Source organism: Saimiri boliviensis, chromosome 10, assembly GCF_048565385.1.
Source record: "Saimiri boliviensis isolate mSaiBol1 chromosome 10, mSaiBol1.pri, whole genome shotgun sequence".
Taxonomy (NCBI): Eukaryota; Metazoa; Chordata; class Mammalia; order Primates; family Cebidae; genus Saimiri; species Saimiri boliviensis.
In genome coordinates, this window is record NC_133458.1 from 35,736,222 (window position 1) to 35,755,332 (window position 19,111).

The following is a 19,111-nucleotide window of genomic DNA, read 5'->3' on the forward strand; positions in this document are numbered from 1 at the left end:
ACAGAGGATTGTTTTATGATTCAATACTTTAGTTGGAAATTATATAAATATCTGTTTTACTGGGATTGGTCATAGCGTAAGATAAGAAATTTCACATACATTTAAAAAAAGAATTTTTTTATTGCATTTTAGGTTTTGGTGTACATGTGAAGAACATGCAAGATTGTTGCATAGGTACACACATGGCAGCGTGATTTGCTGCCTTCCTCCCCTTCACCTATATCTGGCATTTCTCCCCATGCTATCTCTCTCCACCTCCCCACCCCCCCATTTCTCCCCCTTTCCACCCCACAGACCCCAGTGTGTAGTGCTCCCCTCCCTGTGTCCATGTGTTCTCATTGTTCAACACCCGCCTGGGAGTGAGTCACATACATTTCTTAAATAAAGATGTGTTCTAATTTTTTTTATTCAAAACATACATGTAATCATTTATGTATGTATACAACAGCAATATCTATAGTGGCACACAGTTTCGAACTTCTTCAGTAAAAAGTGGTTAAATTTGTTGCCCACAAAGACTCACCAAAATATCTAAAATTCTCAATTTAAAAATCAACATTACTGCCTAAAGCAATCTACAAATTTAATGCTATTCCTATCAAATTACAAATATCATTGTTCACAGAATTTAAAAAAATATATGCTAAAATTTATATGGAACCAAAAAAGAGCCCTAATATCCAAAGCAATCCTACACAAAAAGAATAAGGCCAACACATCACATTATGTGACTTCAAACTATACTATAAGGCTACAGTAACCAAACAGCAAGGTTTTGGTATAAAAACAGAAACAGACCAATGAAGGAGAATAAAGAACCCAGAAAAAAAGCTGCACCTATAATCAAATTATTTTAACAAAGTCAGCAAAAATAAACATGGGAAAAGGACCCTTTACTCAATAAATAGTGCTATTTATTGGATAGCACTATTTATAACTGGCTATCCACATGCAAAAACATGAAACTGGATTCCTACCAATTACCATATATAAAAATTAACTCAAGGTGAATTAAATACTTAATGTAAGACCTCAAACTATTAAAAATCCTAGGAGAAAATTAGGAAATATCCTTCTGGACATTGGCCTTGGCAAAGAATTTATGACCAAGACCGCAATAGCAACTGTAACAAAACAAAAAATTGACAAGTGGCACCTAATTAAACTAAAGAGCTCTGTATAGCAAAAGAAACTATCAACACAGCAAACAATTCACAGAATGGGAGAAACTTTTGCAAACCATGCATCTGACAAATTTCTAATATCAAGAATCCTAAGGAATTTAAATCAGCAAGCAGAAAACAAAGAAACCCATTGAAAACTGGCAGACACTTCTCAAAAGAAGACATACGATTTGGATATTTGTCCCCTCTAAATCTCATGTTGAAATATGAGCCCCAGTGTTGGAGGTGAGGCTTAGTGGGAGGCATTTGGGACATGGGGGTGAATCTTTCATGAATGACTCAGTGTCCTCCTCACGGTAATGAGTTCATATGTGATCTGGTTGTTTAAAAGAGCCCGGCACCTCCCCTGCTCTCTCCTGCTCCCTCTCTCATTCTGTGTCTCTTGTCATGTGACACACTTGCTCCCCCTTAGGCTTCTATTGTGATTGTAAGCTTCCTGAGGCCTCGCCAGAACAAATGCTGGTGCCACGCTTCCTGTATAGTCTGCCAAACAGTGAGCCAAAATACCCCTTTTCTTTATAATTTACCCAGTCTATGGTATTTCTTTATAGAAATCCAAAGTAGACTAATAGAAAATACAAGCAGCCAGCAAACATAAAAAAAAATGTTCAATGTTACTCATGATCAGAGAAATGCAAATATAAACCCCAATGCGATACCATCTCACACCAGTCAGAATGGCTATTATTGAAAAGTGAAAAATTAACAATTATTGAAAAGTGAAAAATTAACAGATGTTAAACCACTGTGGAAAGGAGTTTGAAGGTTTCTCAAAGAACTAAAAATAGAACTACCATTTGACCCAGCAATTCCCATACTCAATATGTATCCAAAATAAAATAAATCATTCTACCAAAAAGACATATGTTTGTATGTTCATTACAGCACTGTTCACAATAGAAAAGACATAGAACCAACCTAGGTTCTCATCAAAAGTGGACTGGATAAAGAAAGTGTGGTACATATTTACCATAGAATACTGTGCAGCCATAAAAAGAACAAAATTATGTCTTTTGCAGAAACATGGATGCACCTGGAACTTTCTCTAAGCTAAATAATGCAGGAACAGAAAATCAAATACTGCATCTCCTTACTTAAGAGGGGGAGCTAAATATTGAGTACGTTTGAAGACAGAATCAATGGACACATGTCTACAAGAAGCTGGAGGAAGGGAGAGGACAAAGGGTTGGAAAGCTACCTATTAGATACTATGCTTGCTATACTCACTTGTATACCAGGTAGTTTTTGAGGATGTACTATGTGCTGACAATTGTATTTGGCATTTGAGCTGTCAATGTGAGCCCTACAGACTCCCCTAACCCCCAGCTCCCTTGTTGCTCTCACAATTACCATCCAGCAGAGGAGACAGACAGCCAAAGAGTATATGTGCTGAGTGGCATAAGTAAGAACATAAGACACTGTTACAGGAGCTCATGGCAGGAGCAGCCAACCCAGTCTAGTGCATCAGGAGGTTTTCTCTGAGGATCTAGCATATAAGCTAACATTTGAAGAGTAACTTTGGCAGAAGCCAACACTGAATGGTTATATGAGCACATGATGAAAAATTTGAATTTGTGTTCTGCCTTCACTTGCAATTATCCCCTTTTCCTTTTTCCTATTCTTCGCCTCTCCCCTTCTTTCCTCCTTCTGTCTTCACTCAGTTTAAAAAGATTGATGAGCACCATCAAAGTTCAGGTGGCAGTCATAATGTTTAACACAATATGTGGTACATAGTAAGTGCTGAAGAAATGTTTGCTGAGAGGAGTCGATTCTGAATTGTAACCTAAGTATGAGCAGAGGCCACAAGTACGCCAGTTACTGTGGGGAGCTGTCATCAAAGAGGCACAGTGGAGCCACTGGAGTCCTCAAGAAGAAATTGCAAACTTGACCTGTAGCCTTCAAATAACATTACAGGGATTCAACCCATAGAAGACTTTATCAAAGGTCCCCTCACCTGATCCCCAATAGTCTTAAACCCTTCAGCTATCCCAGATGTTAATTGCCTCAACTTATTTTGAATTACCTTAACTCCTGCTGACCCCAAGATACTGAATTTAGAGGCTATACCTTGGCCACTTTCTACCAGTTCTCCTGTTTTTGCATCACAGAAAATCTGCCGTCCAGGCAGGTATGTTTCTGAGAAAAGAGTAGGGGGTCTTGTGTTCTGTGCTGGGGAAAGGTAGTAGCATTCAATGGAGACACAAAAATACAAATCTCAACCTCCTTACACATTAAATGAACAGCTTCCTGTCTCCCCAATTCCCAGTGCTCACCAGCGTCATTACTTTGCAATTGCCCAGTAACTCTGGCTGCTCCGGAGCTCTCATCGCTTGAGCAAGAGCAGCTGGTTCTCATCCCTGCAGATCCTATCTTTCTTTTCTTTTCTGAGACTTCTCAACAGTACTGAGGCTAATTTACTATCTTCCTCTGCAAGAACTGGTCAGAGAGCCCCTACTCCTTTCACTGATGAATATCCAATTACAGGAAAAACCAATAATACTACTTCAAAGACAATTTTTAAAATAAAGCAATCAGTTTGAAATCATCTTCAAAAAGACCACTCTTTCCCAAAAGACTCATTGATAGTGACAGTTTTGTTTGTGGTTTCAGCATGAACCTGACAAAAGGAAATCCTTTTAATCTAGCCTTTAAAGGTGTATGCAAAACTGGAGGGGTAAGGGATACCTAAAGCACAATCTTTCTCATATACCCCTCAGCTCTTTATTTTTGCATAGTTCAACACATTTTTTTCTCTTTTATGAAGTCAATGCATTATTTACAACATATTTGTGGGCTATATGAAAATAATTATAATTTATTTGCAATCATAACCCTTAAGTATATTCTCTTCTTTTATTTTCATGAAGGTTACTTAATATTTTATAGTGCCTTATGCATCGTTTTCCAGCAGGGATCCTTATAGGAATCATGAAATTCACCTAGCCCAGAGGAAATGTGCTTACCTGTGTTAAGAAATGTACTCCATCCACTGGCAAATGAAATCCAATTCCCAAAGTTTTGATGATCACTAGGATATTGAGTAAATTTTCCCTGAATGAGATAAGTATAATTCTAAAGTCAGTAACTTTAATTATAGTTCTAAATGTTTGTTATTATTTATTTATTTATTTATTTATTTTTTTGAGACGGAGTTTCGCTCTTGTTACCCAGGCTGGAGTGCAATGGCGCGATCTCGGCTCACTGCAACCTCCGCCTCCTGGGTTCAGGCAATTCTCCTGCCTCAGCCTCCTGAGTAGCTGGGATTACAGGCACACGCCACCATGCCCAGCTAATTTTTTGTATTTTTAGTAGAGACGGGGTTTCACCAAGTTGACCAGGATGGTCTCGATCTCTCGACCTTGTGATCCACCCGCCTCGGCCTCCCAAAGTGCTGGGATTACAAGCTTGAGCCACCGCGCCCGGCCATGTTTGTTATTTATATAAACAAATACAGTAGAATTTTTCAGAATGTGATAATTGGCATATAAGACTAAATACTCATTTACATTAGGTTTTTTTTTTTTTTTTTTTTTTTAAAGATAGAGTTTTAGGTGTCAGTAGAGACATTTTGATCTGTACTGAATGTAAATCTGGATAATGAACAGCCATGTTGTAACTGGATAAAAACCTATTTTATTTTAGTATTTTAAACTAGATGTTAAGTTTAATGCTCAATTTTAAGTTGTTCTTTAAATAAAATCTGGCTAAAACTCAGTCACATTAATAGTAATATTTTTGACTTAGAATACTAAAGACAATTATTGTTGCAGACATTTACCTCTTCAAAACTTTGTGAATAATTTGCAGGTGATTGGAATTAAGCCACTGAACACCACCAACAACCAACACAGTCCGGCCAGTATTCTCTAGAGGACGTGATCTAAAATCCAGAAAGAAAAACAAACATGTTACCCTAAAACAGAAGGTAAACATTGTAACTGCACTGCCTCACATTTCACTGAATGGTATCTGGCATCTTGATAGCAAGACTCCTTGTCATTTACAACTTGCTTTCTGCCTCCTGACTTGGTATGTAAGCTTTTGAGTGCATTTAATGTACAGTGAGCAGTTAGGCAGTGATGACTACTTAGTAGAACATCAGCACTTTGTGATTTTTGTGTCACAAATTATAGTTTCATTGTACCTTTGCAAGAGGTGTTCAAGAGCATTTTCGAATGTTGGTCTCAATGAAGGGCTTATCCAGAACTGAGGATAGTAGGAATAACTGATCAAAGTCTTCCCACCATTGACGTTGTGATAGAATTTAGTGCCATGTACTTTCTGCCATTCCTGCAACGTTTCATTCAGCCTTTCAATAAGATAGTACATGATCCCTCTGTTGGTTGAATCTCCAATGAAAAGAATCTATAAGTTAAAGAGAAAGTATTTGTTTAAAATCTTATGTTTACACGGTACAGAAGATCCTTTAGTGAAATTTTGAATATTCACATTATCTAATTGTTTGAAGGACAGCCCTTCAAACTGTTAGAAATAACATGTCATATTCTCTCCCAAGCCTGTTTCTTTTCCTGTCTTCCATATTCTTAGTAATGCCATCATCTACTGACACACTAATTCTTATTACCACTTGTTTCAGGTTATCTTCAATTTCTCTATTTCCCTTATGCTCTTTACTTTCCCATTTAATAAACTTAACAAGTTCTATTGATTCAAATAGTCATGAAGAATTTTAGTGCTCTAGGAATGCTTGGGGATTTTCCAGTCTTTTTATTTTATAGATGTGCAAACTGAGAATTCACAGAGGTAGCTCAATAGAAGTCAAGAAAGCCACAGAATCAGAATCTAATTTTCTGAAGAGCAGTGCATGTCCCAGGGTGCCTACCCCAGTGCCGTTTCGTCTCTAATGAAGCCTCTTAACCACATCATCTCCTACCCATTCCCAGCAGCACAGTCCTGTTCAGGCTTTCACTGCCTCAAACCTACACTAGTGCAGTCTTCTCCTACTGGGTCTTCTTTCTTGTACAATGGCTGTCTTTTAATTCTTTCTACACACAATATTGCTGAGATGCATTTCCAAATGCCTAGTTCTGGTCATCTCATTTGTGTGTTCAAAAATGTATTGGTTCCTTGTTTCTTACAGAATCCTATAGGTTCATTGCACATATACTGAGTTTTTATTACATATCAGGTTTTGCTAGGTTGAGATTTCACACAGAGGACTCACTTTTAATCTCACAATTGTAAGGTTTGAATCAGTATCTCCTTTTCACAGATGAGGAATTTGAGGCTCAGGAAGATAGAGGGCATAAATCTACTAAATGGAGAAGACGGGATGCAAACCCAGGTCCTTTAACTCCAAGTGCAGGGTCAATGGACCCATCCTCTTAATGCTTCCCTCCATGTAAGCATGTTCCACTCCTACTTTTCTGCTAGATATGATTTGCCTTCAACATCTGCTTTTCCTTATGTTAGTCTGTCTGCCTTGAAAGTTCCCTCTGCAACTCCACTTGTCACTCTCCAGACCCAACATGAATGCTGCTTCTACCAATAGGTCTCATCCAGTGCCCCTAGCCATAATTACTTTTTCTTTTTGATTTTATTACATTTTGACTGCCATTACAGATTTTACAAAAGCCTCATGAAATTATGGTTTCTTTGTGTCTGCATCTTTTTTTTTTTTTCTCATAGCCTATCAAGAAATATTTGAGGTCAAGGTCAATTTCTAACTCTAATTTCCCCCATAGTACCATGCATGCACTTTAGAAATATGTAGTGACTTGAAACTCAAACGGATTTTTGTCATAGACAATCCCTTCTAATGTTTTTGGATAAGATTTAATTCATTCTTCGTTTTCTTTTTTTTTTTTTTTTTTTCTTTCTTTCTTTTGAGATTTCTCTTTCCATTCGTCATGCACATGTTTTCTTCTGATTTTAACAGCAGGTTTTACCATCACTTCTCAGGTACTTTTGTATTTGTCCTTCCACAGAAAATTTAGTGAGAATCTACAAAGATTTAAACTCTTTCCACAGTAAGTATATCCAGGTAGCTGTGCGAAGAAATCTAGAAAGCGTCTCCAATTTGCCTTCAGCTCAAGTAGTGTTATCGTAATCATCATTAGGCTACCCCAAATAACAGGATTTCAAGGACTCGGCCATAGATCCTCTCAGCCAGGTTGCATTTGGAGCAATAACATTCCAGTGTAATAAAATAGTTGGTGAAATAACTTGAATTTCTTCTTACTACATTCAACCTTTAACAATTTATGTTTGATTTTCTTGCCTACATTTCTGATTTAGATTCATGATTTAAACATGAACATTGTATGATTAGGAAAGCTCTTAATTTTAGATATCAGCAGTTATCAACTCCATTAGTATTGGTTTGCTATAGCTGCCATAAGGAAGTACCACAGATTGTGTGGCTCCAACAACAGAAATTAATTTTCTCATATTTCTGGAGGCTAGAAGTCCAAGATCAAGTAGCTAGTAGGGTTGGTTCCTTCCTAGGTCCTCTCTGGCTTGTAGGTGGCTGTCTTTTCTTCATGTCTTTCCTCTGTATGTGTCCATGTCCTAATCTCTTCTTTAAAGATCCCAGTCAGATTAGACTAAGTAGACCCCACACATAGGACCTCATTTTACCTTAATCAGCTCTTCAAAGGCCCTATCTCTAAATATAGGCATATTATGAGGTACTGGGGATTAGAACGTCAATGTACGAATTTGGTGAAGGGGATGCAATTCAGTCCATAATAATAATAAAGGACCTTTGAGATCTAGCTTTTAAACTAAATTGCCAGTATGGGTTTTTTTTTTTTGGTAGGTTTTTTCATTTCAGTATTAGGGTGCAGTCCCTCCCAGGGTATCCCCCGGCAGCCAGGAACCTACCTAGATATCTGTATTGTGAGCTATGCAGAGCGATATAAAGTTTGAGAAAAATCAAAGTAGCTCTATGTTACTGAGAAAAACAACAACAACATTCCTAGATTTCCAGTATTTTCTGGGTGTTTATATGTGAAAAGGCAGCCCACTAAAGCATGTCAGTGGCACAACAGTCCTGTTTCAGAATTCTTAGGTACTATCATTTATTAACTAGGTGATTTTAGACAAATCATGTGACCTCTCCAAGGGTTAATGTCATTATGTGTACAGTGGGGAGAAACAGAGCTCCATGTAGGAGGACTTAAATGTGATTTTAAATACTTTTCATATTCTTGACACACAGTAAGCACAAAATGAATGTAAGCTGCCTTGCTAGGCACTTAAAATTCATTTGCTTCTCTAGAGAAAATGACAGCAAAAATAGGAAATGTCGAAGTCACAGCAGTTTCTTTCCTGCCCTACTAAACCTCCTTTTGATCTCCATCAGGACTTGAAGGGTGGTTGGAAAAACTGGAGTTCTGGATGGAGAACTGGAAGAGAGATGGTCATCCTGAGCAAACCAGTGCTCTCAGAATGGGTCCCAGGTGGCCCCATTGCTGATCAGTGACTAGCAAGCACTACCTGAATGGGAGAAGGAAGCATCACCACTGTCATCTGCACAACAAGCTTTTCTAAATAGCAAATATCTCAAAAACAAATCTGAATCTAGCAGACATAGCTCTGGGATTTCTAGAGAGTTACGTTATTCTAGTACCTTTCTATTCATGAAAGATGGAAATGATAAAGTATAACTACAGTGAAAATGCAGTTGTAATTTTAAGATAGATTGTTCTGTTGGAAAAGCAATTTTTGTAAAAGACTGATATTTCTAACTAAAAGATGTCTAACTTCAAAATGTCAGCTTTTTTTTTTTTTCTTTTTTTTTATTGCATTTTAGGTTTTGGGGTACATGTGATGAACATGCAAGATTGTTGCATAGGTACACACATGGCAGTGTGCTTTGCTGCCTTCCGTCCCCTCACCTGTATCTGTCATTTCTCCCCATGCTATCTCTTCCCACCTCCCCACCCCCCGCCCCTCCCCCATTTCCCCCCAACAGACCCCAGTGTGTAGTGCTCCCCTCCCTGTGTCCATGTGTTCTCATTGTTCAACACCCGCCTATGAGCAAGAATATACGGTGTTTGATTTTCTGCTCTTGTGTCAGTTTGCTGAGAATGATGGTTTCCAGGTTCATCCATGTCCCTATAAAGGACGTGAACTCATCGTTTTTGATGGCTGCATAATATTCCATGGTGTATATGTACCACATTTTCCCTATCCAGTCTATCATCGTTGGGCATTTGGGTTGGTTCCAGGTCTTTGCTATTGTAAACAGTGCTGCAATGAACATTCGTGTGCACGTGTCCTTGTAGTAGAATGATTTATAATCCTTTGGATATATACCCAGTAATGGGATTGCTGGGTCAAATGGGATTTCTATTTTTAGGTCCTTGAGGAATCGCCACACTGTCTTCCACAATGGTTGAATTAATTTACATTCCCACCAACAGTGTAAAAGTGTTCCTATTTCTCCACATCCTCTCCAGCATCTGTTGTTTCCCGATTTTTTAATGATCGCCATTCTAACTGGTGTGAGATGGTATCTCAATGTGGTTTTGATTTGCATTTCTCTGATGACCAGTGATGATGAGCATTTTTTCATATGTTTGTTGGCCTCCTGTATGTCTTCTTTTGTAAAGTATCTGTTCATATCCTTTGCCCATTTTTGAATGGGCTTGTTTGTTTTTTTCTTGTAGATCTGCTTTAGTTCTTTGTAAATTCTGGATATCAGCCCCTTGTCAGATGGGTAGACTGCAAAAATTTTTTCCCATTCTGTTGGTTGCCGATTCACTCTACTGACTGTTTCTTTTGCCGTGCAGAAGCTGTGGAGTTTGATTAGGTCCCATTTGTCTATTTTGGCTTTTTTTGCCATTGCTTTTGGCGTTTTGGTCATGAAGTCCTTGCCTACACCTATGTCCTGAATGGTTTTGCCTAGATTTTCTTCTAAGGTTTTTATGGTATTAGGTCTGATGTTTAAGTCTTTAATCCATCTGGAGTTAATTTTGGTGTAAGGTGTCAGGAAGGGGTCCTGTTTCTGCTTTCTGCACATGGCTAGCCAGTTTTCCCAACACCATTTATTAAACAGGGAGTCCTTTCCCCATTGCTTGTTTTTGTCAGGTTTGTCGAAGATCAGATGGTTGTGGGTATGTTGTATTTCCTGTGAGGCCTCTGTTCTGTTCCATTGGTCTATATCTCTGTTTTGGTACCAGTACCATGCTGTTTTGATTACTGTAGACTTGTAGTATAGTTTGAAGTCCGGTAGTGTGATGCCTCCCGCTTTGTTCTTTTTGCTTAGAATTGACTTGGCTATGCGGGCTCTCTTTTGGTTCCATATGAAGTTTAAGGTGTTTTTTTTCCAGTTCTGTGAAGAAGGTCATTGGTAGCTTGATGGGAATAGCATTGAATCTGTAAATTACTTTGGGCAGTATGGCCATTTTCACGATGTTGATTCTTCCTAACCATGAACATGGAATGTTTCTCCATCTGTTTGTATCCTCTCTTATTTCGTTGAGCAATGGCTTGTAGTTCTCCTTGAAGAGGTCCTTTACGTTCCTTGTTAGTTGTATTCCTAGGTACTTTATTCTCTTTGTAGCAATTGTGAATGGCAGTTCGTTCTTGATTTGGCTCTCTTGAAGTCTATTACTGGTGTATAGGAATGCTTGTGATTTTTGCACGTTGATTTTGTATCCTGAGACTTTGCTGAAGTTGTTTATCAGTTTCAGGAGATTTTGGGCTGAGATGATGGGGTCTTCCAGATATACAATCATGTCATCTGCAAATAGAGACAATTTGATTTCCTCCTTTCCAATTTGGATACCCTTTATTTCTTTTTCTTGCCTGATTGCTCTGGCTAGAACTTCCAGTACTATATTGAATAGGAGTGGTGAGAGAGGGCATCCTTGTCTAGTGCCAGATTTCAAAGGGAATGCTTCCAGTTTTTGCCCATTCAGTATGATATTGGCTGTTGGTTTGTCGTAAATAGCTTTTATTGTTTTGAGATACGTTCCGTCAATACCTAGTTTATTGAGGGTTTTTAGCATAAAGGGTTGTTGAATTTTGTCAAAAGCCTTCTCTGCATCAATCGAGATAATCATGTGGTTTTTGTCTTTGGTTCTGTTTATGTGGTGAATTACGTTTATGGACTTGCGTATGTTGAACCAGACTTGCATCCCCGGGATGAATCCTACTTGATCATGGTGGATGAGCTTTTTGATATGCTGTTGCAATCGGTTTGCCAGTATTTTATTGAAGATTTTTGCATCTATGTTCATCATGGATATTGGCCTGAAATTTTCTTTTCTTGTTGAGTCTCTGCCGGGTTTTGGTATCAGGATGATGTTTGTCTCGTAAAATGATTTGGGAAGGATTCCCTCTTTTTGGATTGTCTGGAATAGTTTCAGAAGGAATGGTATCAGCTCCTCCTTGTATGTCTGGTAGAATTCAGCTGTGAACCCATCTGGACCTGGGCTTTTTTTGGGTGATAGGCTCTTTATTGCTGCCTCGACTTCAGACCATGTTATTGGTCTATTCAGGGTTGCGGCTTCTTCCAGGTTTAGGCTTGGGAGGTTGCAGGTGTCCAGGAATTTATCCATTTCTTCCAGGTTTACTAGTTTATGTGCATAGAGTTGTTTGTAATAATCTCTGATGATGGTTTGGATTTCCGTGGAATCTGTGGTGATATTCCCTTTATCATTTTTTATTGCATCAATTTGGTTATTCTCTCTTTTCTTTTTTATTAATCTGGCTAGTGGTCTGTCTATTTTGTTGATCTTTTCAAAAAACCAGCTCCTGGATTTATTGATTTTTTGAAGAGTTTTTTGTGTCTCTATTTCCTTCAGTTCTGCTCTGATCTTAGTTATTTCCTGTCTTCTGCTAGGTTTTGAGTTTTTTTGATCTTGCTCCTCTAGCTCTTTCAATTTTGATGATAGGGTGTCAATTTTCGATCTCTCCTTTCTTCTCATGTGGGCACTCATTGCTATATATTTTCCTCTAGAGACTGCTTTAAATGTGTCCCAGAGATTCTGGTATGTTGTGTCTTCGTTCTCATTGGTTTCGAAGAACATCTTTATTTCTGCCTTCATTTCATTGTTTATCCAGTCAACATTCAAGAGCAAGTTGTTCAGTTTCCATGAAGCTGGGCGGTTCTGAGTTAGTTTCTGCATTCTGAGTTCTAACTCGATTGCACTGTGGTCTGAGAGACTGTTTGTTATGATTTCTGTTCTTTTGCATTTGCTGAGGAGTGATTTATTGCCAATTATGTGGTCAATTTTAGAGTAGGTGTGATGTGGTGCTGAGAAGAATGTATATTCTGTGGATTTGGGGTGGAGAGTTCTGTAAATGTCTATTAGGTTTGCTCGTTCCAGGTCTGTGTTCAGGTCCTGGATATCCTTGTTGATTTTCTGTCTGGTTGATCTGTCTAATATTGACAATGGGGTGTTAAAGTCTCCCACTATTATTGTGTGGGAGTCTAAGTCTCTTTGTAAGTCATTAAGAACTTGCCTTATGTATCTGGGTGCTCCTGTATTGGGTGCATATATATTTAGGATCGTTAGCTCTTCTTGTTGCAGTGATCCTTTTACCATTATGTAATGTCCTTCTTTGTCTCTTTTGATCTTTGTTGCTTTAAAGTCTATTTTATCAGAGATGAGAATTGCAACTCCTGCCTTTTTTTGCTCTCCATTTGCTTGGTAGATCTTCCTCCATCCCTTTATTTTGAGCCTTTGTGTATCCTTGCATGTAAGATGGGTTTCCTGGATACAGCACACTGATGGGTTTTGGCTTTTTATCCAATTTGCCAGTCTGTGTCTTTTGATTGGGGCATTTAGTCCATTGACATTTAGGGATAGTATTGTTATGTGTGAATTTGATGCTGTCATTTTGATGCTACCTGGCTGTTTTGTTGGTTAGTTGATGCAGATTCTTGATTGTGTTGCTGCTTTTTTACCATTTGGTGTGTTTTTGGAGTGGCTGGTACTGGTTGTTCCTTTATATGTGTAGAGCCTCTTTCAGGAGTTCTTGTAGAGCAGGTTTGGTGGTGATGAAATCTCTGAGTGCTTGCTTGTTCACAAAGGATTTTATTTTTCCTTCACTTATGAAGCTGAGTTTGGCTGGATAGGAGATTCTGGGTTGAAAGTTCTTTTCTTTAAGGATGTTGAATATTGGCCCCCAGTCTCTTCTGGCTTGTAGGGTTTCTGCTGAGAGATCTGCTGTGAGTCTAATGGGCTTCCCTTTGTGGGTAACCCGACCTTTCTCTCTGGCTGCCCTTAGCATTTTCTCTTTCATTTCAACCCTGGTGAATCTGACGATTATGTGCCTTGGGGTTGCTCTTCTTGAGGAATATCTCTGTGGTGTTCTCTGTATTTCCTGGATTTGAATATTGGTCTGCCTTGCTAGGTTGGGGAAGTTTTCCTGGATAATATCCTGAAGAGTATTTTCCAGCTTGGATTCATTCTCTTCATCACATTCAGGTACACCTATCAGACGTAGATTAGGTCTTTTCACATAGTCCCACATTTCTTGAAGATTTTGTTCATTCCTTTTTGCGCTTTTTTCTCTGTTCTTGCCTTCTCTTTTTATTTCATTGAGTTGGTCTTCGACCTCTGATATCCTTTCTTCTGCTTGGTCGATTCGGCTGTTGAAGCTTGTGCATGCTTCACGAAGTTCTCGTGTTGCGTTTTTCAGCTCCATCAATTCACTTATTCTCCTCTCTATGCTGTCCATTCTCGTCAGCAGTTCGTCCAATCTTTATTCAAGGTTCCTATTTTCTTTGCGATGGGTTAGAACATGTTCTTTTAGCTCATTGTAGTTTCTTACTACCCATCTTCTGAAGTCTGATTCTGTCATTTCATCACCCTCCTTCTCCATCCGGTCTGGTTCCCTTGCTGGTGAGGAGTTGTGATCACTTTTAGGAGGAGAGGTGTTCTGGTTTCGGGAGTTTTCATCCTTTTTACGCTGGTTTCTACCCATTTTTGTGGGTTTATCCACCTGTTGTCTGTCTCTGTCCCAGGGAGTTGGAGCTTTATGAGTTTCCGTTGCACTACTGCCTTTTTTGATTTTTTTTTTCAGGTCGGACCCGCCCAGCTAGCAGCAGGCCTAGCCTCTGCCTGCCCGCAGGGGCTTTGCTGAGCTGCTGTGGGCTCCGCCCAGCTGCCCTGAGCTCTTCCCTGTAGTCCTTTTTATATGGGCGTAGTTAGAACTGTCTGGGCAATGGTGGCCCCGCCTCTGTTATGGCGGACTCTCTCTGTTGTGGCAGGTTGCCTCGGCAACGGCGGGTTGCCTCGGCAACGGCAGCCTGCCTCTGTAGTGGTGGAGAGTCTCAGTAATGGCGGAAGCCCCTCCCCCACGGAGCCGGACCGTCCCGGTTCAGCTGTGCTTGGTTTGAAGGGCTCAACCCAGAGGGTTTCCAATTACTGTTTTTGTTTTCGTTGTTGTTGGGGGTGGAGGGGTGGGACCAACCGAGCCTGATCACCTGGCTCCCTGACTCAGAGTCTTTTCTTTTAAGTTGAACGACCCCGCGTTCTGGTCGCTTGTTGAAAAGGCGCCGGGATCTCCCGTGCTGCGACTCACGGAGTCGGCTCGAACCGCGGCGCCGGCTCCTGGCGGATTTTTTGCCTAGGAATCTCCTGGCCTGACTCGCTATTTCAGATGAATGGGCTATTCTGCCGTCTCAAGGCTCTGCTCGCCATCTAAGAGGGCTCCCAGACCAGTGGCTTTTGTACGGAGAACGGCAGCAACAGGGAGTGGTCACAGCAGCCGCGCGGGCGGAATCAGCCCCGCGGGGGCCAAAACAGCCGCACCGGCTGGGACTGCGACGCTGGCGACCCCTCTGCCTGGGTATCTCCTGGTCTGTGGGCAATAAGAGTTCGTCTGGAAATGCGGCGTCCACTCACCCTCTGCACTTTCACTGGGAGCTGAAGTCCTGAGCTGTTCTTAGGCGGCCATCTTGAAAGTCCTCTCAAAATGTCAGCTTTTTAATGCACATATTACACAGTTTGAAAATTTGTCAGGAATTAAAGAGTGATTTGTTTCAGTTACATGATTCCTATTCCATCTTTATATCTTTTAGGCCAATCAGTTTGGTAGATTTTTATAAAGGAAATTTGCAGATTATTTATTTTAAGGAAAAGCTTCTGTTTTAAAAGGCCTAGATTATATAACAAATATTTGTCACTAGTCATACAATTTAAATATAATTCTTTCTCTCTCCTGTGAAAATTATTGCCTTACACTAGAATCCATAGGTATTTTTTCCTCTTTTGGATAAGCAAAGAGAAAGAAATGTGATTTGGTTTTAAATACAAAGATATGTTTAGAAAAGTTTTGCATTGTTCTACTCCCATGATTCTGCATGCAGTGTGAGCCACCACAAAGTATACAGGAGGTGCTATGAAAAAGAATGGTATTTTTTCCATTCTTTTTCATAGCATTATGAACCATAGGACCTAACAGGATGTCATATTCCTAGGCTCTACACAAGCTTGAAGCTTGTTTTTAAAATTGTTACATTAGTCTGTTTTACATCACTATAAAAGAATGCCTCAGGTGTCTCCCAGTTGGCGGATCCAAGATGGCTGAATAGGAACAGCTCTGGAGTGTAGTTCCCAGCGAGAACAATGCAGAGGGTGAGTGATCACCACATTTCCAGATGAGTTATTACTACCCACAGACCAGGAGATTCCCAGGCTGAAAAGTGCAATGAGTTTCCAGCATGGCTGGTGCAGCAGGTCTCGGTACAAAAACTCACACAAATCTGGGCAGCCATTTCACCTGGCACCTGGAATGCCTGGGAGACAGAGCCGTCCATTCAACTGAAAAAACAGGGGCTGAAACAGGGACCAGATGATCTGGCTCAGCGGGTCCCACAGCGGGTCCCACCCCCACAAAGACCAGAAATCTGAAATGCTCTAGATTGAGAGTTTCACAGCAAGCACAGCTGGACCTGGGACAGTCCAGCTCTGTGGGGGGAAGGGCATCCACCATTACCAAGGCAATCCACCACTATTGAGGCAGTCAGCCGTTACCTAGACAGTCTGCCATTACTGAGGCAGTCTGCCATTTCCAGGGCAGTCCTCCATTACTGAGGCAGTCCGCCATTACCGAGGCAATCTGCCATCACTGAGGCAGCCCGCCATTACAGAGGCAGTCTGCCATTACTGAGGCAGACTGCCATTATCGAGGCAGTTCTAACTATACCTCTATTAACAAAATCACAAGAAAGTTCACACAGCAGCTGGGCAGAGCCTACAGCAGCTCAGCAACACCTCTGCAGGCATTGACTAGGCTACCTCCTAGCTGGGCAGGGCATCTCTGAAAAAAGGCAGCAGCATGTCAGGAATTTATAAATAAAGCCCAGCATTCCCAGGACAGAGCACCTGGGAAAAAAGGTGGTTAGGAGTTCTGCTGCAGCAGAATTAAATGTACCTGCCCAGCACCTGTGAATGAAACAATAGATCTTACAGCTCAGCACTTGAGCTCCTGTAAGGGTCAGACTGTCTCCTCAAGCAGTTGCCTGATCCCCATACATCCAAAGAGTCACCTCATAAAGGAGAGCTCAGGCTGACATCTGGCAGGTATCCTTCTGGGACAAAGATAACAGAAGAAGAAACTGGCAGCAACCCTTACTGTTCTGCAGCTGCTGCAGGTGATCCCCAGGCAAGTAGGGTCTGGAGTGGACCTCAGCAGTCCTACAGCAGAGGGGCCTGACTGTGAGAAGGAAAACTAAAAAACAGAAAGAAATAACTTAATCACCAACAAAAAAGGATGTCCACTCAGAGACCCCATCCAAAAGTTACTAACTACAAAGACTACAGGTAGATAAATCCACAAAAATGGGGAGAAACCAGCGCAAAAAAAAAGATGAAAACACCCAGATCAGAACACCTCTCCTCCTCCAAAGGATCACAACTCCTCACCAGCAAGGGAACAAAGCTGGATCAAGAATGAATCTGGTGAATGGACAGAAATAGGCTTCAGAAGGTGGGTAATAAACTTTTCTGAGCTAAAAGAACATGTTCTAACCCAATGCAAAGAAACTAAGAACTTCAAAAAAACGTTTTACAAAATGCTAACAAGAATAAACAGCTTAGAGAAGAATATAAATGACCTGATGGAGTTGTAAAACACAACATGGGAACTTCATGAAGCATAAACAAGTTTCAATAGCCAAATCGACCAAGCAGAAGAAATGATATCAGAGATTGAAGATCAACTCAATGAAATAAAATGAGAAGGCAAGATTAGAGAAAAAAGGGCAAAAAAAAAAAAATGAACAAAGCCTCCAAGAAATATGGGATTATGTGAAAAGACTTAATCTATGTTTGATAGGTGTACTTGAATGTGACAGAGAGAATGAATCCAAGCTGGAAAACACTCTTCAGGATATTATCCAGGAGAATTTCCCCAACCTAGCAAGGCAGGCCAATATTCAAGTCCAGGAAATACAGAGAACACCATGAAGATATTCCTCAAGAAGAGCAACCCCAAGGCACATAATCATCAGATTCAGGGTTGAAATGAAGGAAAAAATGCTAAGAGCAGCCAGAGAGAAATGTCAGGTTACCCACAAAGGGAAGCCCATTAGACTCACAGCAGACCTCTTGGCAGAAATCCTACAAGCCAGAAGAGAGTGGGGGCCAATATTCAACATCCATAAAGAAAAGAACTTTCAACCTAGAATTTCATATCCAGCCAAACTAAGCTTCATAAGTGAAGGAGAAATAAAATCCTCTATGAACCAGCAATTGTTGAGAAATTTTTCCACCACCAGCCCTGCCTTACAAGAGCTCCTGAAAGAAGCACTAAACATAGAAAAGAGCAATCAGTACCAGGCACTCCAAAAATTTATCAAATGGCAAAGAGCCATCTTCAGACAATAAAGAAGCTGTGTCAACTAATGGGCAAAACAACCAGCTACCATCAAAATAGCAGGATCAAATACACACATAACAATATTAACCTTAAATGTAAATGGGCTAAATGCCCCAATCAAAAGACACAGACTCGCAAATTGGATAAAAAGTCAAAACCCATTGGTGTGCTGTATCCAGGAAACCCATCTCACATGCAAGGACACACATAGACTCAAATAAAGGGATGGAGGAAGATCTACCAAGCAAATGGAGAGAGAGAGAGAAAGAAAAAAAAAAAAAAAAAGCAGGAGTTGCAATCCTAGCTCTGATAAAATGGACTTTAAACCAACAAAGATCAAAAGAGACAAAGAAGGGCATTACATAATGGTGAAACAATCAAGGCCACAAGAAGAACTAAGGATCCTAAATGTATACACACCCAATAGAGGAGCACCCAGATACATAAAGCAAGTTCTTAACGCCCTACAAAGAGACTTAGACTCACACACAATAATAGGGGGAGACTTAACACTCCACTGTCAATAATAGACAGATCAACACCAATAAATGCCCACATGAGAAGCAAAGAAAGATCTAAAATTGACACCCTATCATCAAAATTGAAAGAGCTAGAGGAGCAAGATCAAAAAACTCAAAAGCTAGCAGAAGACAAGAAATAACTAATATCAGAGCAGAACTGAAGGAGATAGAGACACAAAGAATCCTCCGAAAAATCAATAAATCCAGGAGCTGGTTTTTTGAAAAGATTAACAAAATAGACAGAACACTACGAACATCAATAAAAAAGGAAAGAGAGGAGAATCAAATGGATGCAATAAAAAATGATAAAGGGGATATCACCACAGATTCCACAGAAGTAAAAACTACAATCGGAGATTACTACAAACAACTCTATGCACATAAACCACTAAACCTGCAAGAAATGGACAAATTCCTGGACACTTGCACCCACCCAAGCCTAAACCAGGAAGAAGTTGAAACCCTGAATAAACAATAACAAGGCCTAAAGTTGAGGCAATTAATAGCCTACCAATCAAAAAAAGCCCAGGTCCAGATGGGTTCACAGCAGAATTCTACCAGACATACAAAGAGGAGCTGGTACCACTGCTTCTGAAACTA

General features: G+C 40.2%; 1 protein-coding gene across 8 annotated transcripts in view; it reads right to left on the reverse strand.

Moving 5' to 3' along the window:
* The window catches only part of CPED1 (cadherin like and PC-esterase domain containing 1), a 310,759-nt gene that overhangs the window by 23,584 nt on the left and 268,064 nt on the right, over window positions 1-19,111 (reverse strand). For all 8 annotated transcript variants that reach the window (XM_074379153.1, XM_074379151.1, XM_074379152.1 and 5 more), the window contains 3 exons: window positions 5,329-5,549; window positions 4,963-5,064; window positions 4,148-4,235 (listed from right to left, as the gene is read on the reverse strand). In XM_074379153.1, the coding sequence (XP_074235254.1) occupies window positions 4,148-4,235; window positions 4,963-5,064; window positions 5,329-5,549 (411 nt within the window). The remainder of the gene's footprint in view (window positions 1-4,147; window positions 4,236-4,962; window positions 5,065-5,328; window positions 5,550-19,111) is intronic.